The sequence below is a fragment of the Gavialis gangeticus genome, unplaced genomic scaffold, assembly GCF_001723915.1.
Source record: "Gavialis gangeticus isolate Ggan-Ray unplaced genomic scaffold, GavGan_comp1, whole genome shotgun sequence".
NCBI lineage: Eukaryota > Metazoa > Chordata > Crocodylia > Gavialidae > Gavialis > Gavialis gangeticus.
In genome coordinates, this window is record NW_017728996.1 from 46045117 (window position 1) to 46049650 (window position 4534).

Genomic DNA, 4534 nt, shown 5'->3' on the forward strand with positions numbered 1-4534 from the left:
CTGGAACCGAACCCACAATATCTCCGAGGTATGCCTGTAGGATCCTAATTTAAAGCTACCAAGGGAAGACCTGGTGGAACACAATCTGCTTCAAAACCACACCCTAAATATTTTTACACGAGATAGATGACTTATTCCCATAAGAAAATATGTATGCTATATGACCACAATGTTTATAGGCCCAGAATGTCATGAATCATTAGGTTGGCATTAAAATATCTATCCCATTTTAAAATGCCTCCTCATCCTTACAGAAAATACACAGAATCACCTGAAGTCCCTTCACACATCAGACTACGCCCAACTGAAAAAGCTATACCATTACAATAACAAGAAAAAAAATTTTAAACCAGTAACACAGTATTTCTTTCCTTTCAATAAAGAAAAATCTTAAGACACTGTCGTACTAGACAGCTGACTTACCATCGTACTAACACCCTCCTCAACATCAACAGGTTCACTTAAGGCATTTTTGGCTGACCCCATGGAATTTTGATACCTGTGTTAAAAAAATATATACAATTAAACATTAATAATAGTTTAAGCCATGTAAATTTAAATCTTTATATTTGGCAAGGGATGTAAGTAAAGTAACATTTCATGCACAGGCTCAACTCTGTAGATAAATATAATCTGAACATTTTATCAAGAACTTCAAAAGGTCTTTATTAAGATAAATATCTAGCAGAAAATTAAACGGAAAGTTAATCTGGAAAATAATTAAAATGCTCATGTAGAAATATCATAAATAATTGCATAAAATACATGTAAACTAATTCAAATAAACTGTATTGGAAAATATATTCCCATTGTCCTGAAGGAAAGAAGTGAAACCCTAAAATCTATTTGGAAGAGAGATCTATGGATGTCCACAGCTTTCATGTGGCCTCAGTTTGCATAAGGAGCATCTTGTCACATAGAACAGCAATTTCAAACTAACTGACCATATATTTCTAATCTGATGTTTTTATAGCTAATACCATAGTATTTCAAAATACTGAAGATGTTTGGAAGGTGATCCTCCAGTCCACTCTCATGCACTTAGTCCTTCTAAAATGAATCTCTTACAGCTGAACTGATATCTTGGTCCAACATCAGATCGGCACCAATATAGAGAAAGTTGAGTGTATCGGAAATCAGCCTGATGTGGCCAATAATTTAGCCGATAAATGCTCATGCATACACACAGCTGCAGAGCAGCACACAGGCAGCAAAGAGCACAGCCTGGCAGCTTGGAAAGCTGCATACAGCTGGCAAGTCTGTTGTGGTGGAAGGGGAAGGGGGAAGAAAAGGGTGTGGGGGGCAAATCAACACCACCTGTGGTGAGGGAGGAAGTGAAGCAGGGGCTAGGGCAGGCGCTGCCTAAGTTGAGGGACGCACACAGCATGTGCCCCAGATCTGCGCAGGGAGCTGGGGCGGGGGGCGGGGCTTCCCTGCAGGCTGGGGAAGGAGCCAGGGCTGTTATGGGCTCTTTCCGGTGTGGGAGCTGTGCTCTCGGTGTGTGGGGGGTGCACTTGGGGCAGGTGGGTTTCAGCGTGGGGAGAGGGGTAATGGTGGGGGACAGCAGCCCCCCCATAGCCCCCTCCCAGCACCGCTGCCATCACCAGCCCTGAATGCAGCCCCCATACACCAGCCCCACAGCCCTGAGTGCAGACCCCACATGCTGGGAAGAGCCCAACACAGCCCCAACCCCAGCCCACAGAAGCAGCGCACCCCGCCCCTCACAGAGATCTGGGGCACATCCCCCTGTGCCCTCCCAGTGTGTGCACAGCAGCGGGAGCCGCCCTGCCCCCTCCCTGCGCCCCCAGGATGAGCCATGGCTTCATCCCACACGCCACCCTGTCCCAGCTGGGCACCACCTGCCCCAGCCCCACTTCCTCCCTCAGCACAGGGGCACTGATCTCCTCCCACATGCCCCTTCCCTCCCCCCTCCCCTTCCACCACAACAGACTTACCAGCTGCACGCAGCTGTATTGGAAACGGAACGGTATTGGTCAATATGCCTCTTTAAAAATCAGCCATCCATATTGGCCCCTAAAATCTCTATCGGTGCATCCCTAGAATCTTTTACTGATCTTCATCATAAAGGGTTCTGTTCAATTTCTCTACATGTTTTGGATCAGCATTCACACCTTCTATGGGTTTTTTTAAAGTGGGTGGCATTGTGCAGTTATATATACACATTAGCAAACTGCCCATCAAGAATGATGGGGGCGGGGGACCCCCACTGGTCTGAATCAGGCCCCTGTCCACGCCCAGATGGATTAAGATTATTGTGGCCCTCAGCAAACAAAACTGGGACTATCTAGACATGCACCGATATATCGGTCACATATTGCATTGAGGTGGATAAAAGGAAAATTGATGTTATCGGCTTTTTTTGCCCAGTGTAGCCGATAACATCACCAATGAGTGTTGCACATGTCACCATGCAGGTGGCCAGGAACGCAACCAGGCAGTCTGGGGAGCAGCCTCTATGCAGTAAGTCAAGGTGGAGGGACAGAGAGACTGAGGCCCTGACAGTGAGCAAGGGAGTGTTAGTGAAAGGGACCTCCGAGTGGGGCGTGGGAGCTAGGGCAAATGTTTGGATGACCACAGGCCCCCCCTAAGGTGGGGGTAGGGTGGGTTGAGCAGTGGGTGCAGGTGCCCAGGGGTGGGGCACATGTGCATTCACAGAGGGTAGCAGATGCCCAGCCCAGCCCAGCAGGGAAGTTGCAGCTGAGCGCATAGGCAGCAGAAGGGGGAGGCTAATGGAGCTCAGCCCCCCCAAACACAGGGCAGCAGGTATGGCCACAGGGCACCCAACTGCAGGCTGCTGCAGCAAGGGGGGAGGGACACACACACTGAGATCCTCCAGAGCCAGGATCAGAGCCAGTCCAGCACGCAGGTAAGTTTCTTTCAACTTGCTGTCATTACTGCCTGGGTTGGGGGGAGAAGGGGGGAACAGGGAAGATCAAGACCCCACACAGTGCAAGAGGGAGTGAGGTAGGGGCAGGGGTGAATCATTCACCCCTGCCCTGCTCTTTGCTGCACTGTGGGGATTGTCCAGGCTCTTCCCAGGAATGACCCAGAGCAAGACAGGGCAGGTGCAGGGGTTCCGAGGGATCCATCCCGTGGCCCAGCGGTGCAGCCAAGGTTGGCCCTGCTCCAGCCCTTGGCTCCAGGTCCCCCCAGGCAGTGCAGGGCCAGAGCCAGTGTGGGGCTGTGGGGCTGGGAGGTGGCAGACTTGCATGGGGCTGCTGGCGCCAGGCAACGACCCTGGGTGCGGGGCAAGGGGCAGCCACACGGGCACGGCAGGCTGTAGCCCTGATCCCGAGCCTAGGCTGGCTCTGCTCCACTCTCTCCTGATCCCACACTCAGCCCCCCAATTTTTTTCTCCCTCTGCCTATGGCTCCACATCTGACCCTGACACCCCTCCATCCGCCTGGCCCACATCCGCCTTCCTCCACTCCCAGCTCCTGCTCCCTCCCTCCCTGCCAACCACCTCCCCTTCCTGCTGGCTGTTCGGGGGAAGGGGGGGGGTCAGGGCCAGGCAGTGGGAGGGCACTGCTACCCTTTCCCCCCCTTCACCCTCAGGCAGGGAGGTGGGGGGTAGCCCCGCTGCTCAGGGAAGGAGGGGAGGCAGAGATGGGCCGGGAGGATGGAGGGAGCCATGGACAGACAGACATACAGACAGACACACTAAGCCTTTTATTGTGTTAAAATTCATTTGTTTACATTTACATTAAGAGTCCCTATTATGCTAATAGAGAAAATGGTATATTTTCAAATATTGCCAATTTGAAAGATACTGGATTCATAATTTTCCCTATATTCTCAACTCTGCAACTCTACAGTGAGGTAATAAGAGCATTATAATGCCCCTGTACATATCAAAAGTATGGTTAAATCTCAGACAACATGTATACTGCTAGTCATCCCCATCTCATAAAGCAGGGGTGGGCAAAATACAACCCGTGGGCTGGATCTGGCTGGCCAGGCCGCTCTATCTGGGTCCTCTAAAATTTAGAAAATTATTACCTGCCAGGGGCTGCCTTTCAAAACTGACAAGGCATGACCCAGAGGCAGCAGGACCCAGCGGCAGCAGAAGAAAGGCCCACCCAGCCCTGTCCCACCCCCAGCCCCCAACTGGAAGCTTACATCTAGCAGAGGCTTCTCGCTTAGGGACCATGGGGCTGTTCCACAGCTCTCCCTCCATCTGAGAGAGGAAACTCAGATAAGAACGGGAAGAAGATGAGGGTGGGAAGGACTGCCGGTGATTGCCTCACTCTGTGGGGGGCTGGGCCAAGCCAGGCTGGCTCATGCCATTCCGTACGGTCCCAGCCATGCTGCCGGGAACTGCATCCTGCCGGAGCCAGCCCACCCCAGCCAGCACTACATGGTCCTCGGCTTCACAGGCGGGACCACACAGCATGTCATGGAAACAGCCTGGCCGGAGTGGGGAGGGGGAAGCAGCACCAGGCAGGCAGGTGGCAGTTGTAGCTGGGAAGTAGCAGGCAGGTGGGGGGGGGGGTAGAAAAGCAGTAGGGGAAGG

The 4534-nt window shown here is 52.0% G+C and overlaps 1 protein-coding gene across 4 annotated transcripts in view; it reads right to left on the minus strand.

Moving 5' to 3' along the window:
* SCAPER (S-phase cyclin A associated protein in the ER) overlaps window positions 1–4534 on the minus strand; it is a 454172-nt gene that overhangs the window by 439299 nt on the left and 10339 nt on the right. For all 4 annotated transcript variants that reach the window (XM_019504422.1, XM_019504423.1, XM_019504424.1 and 1 more), the window contains one exon: window positions 424–499. In XM_019504422.1, coding sequence (XP_019359967.1) covers window positions 424–499 — 76 coding nt within the window. The remainder of the gene's footprint in view (window positions 1–423; window positions 500–4534) is intronic.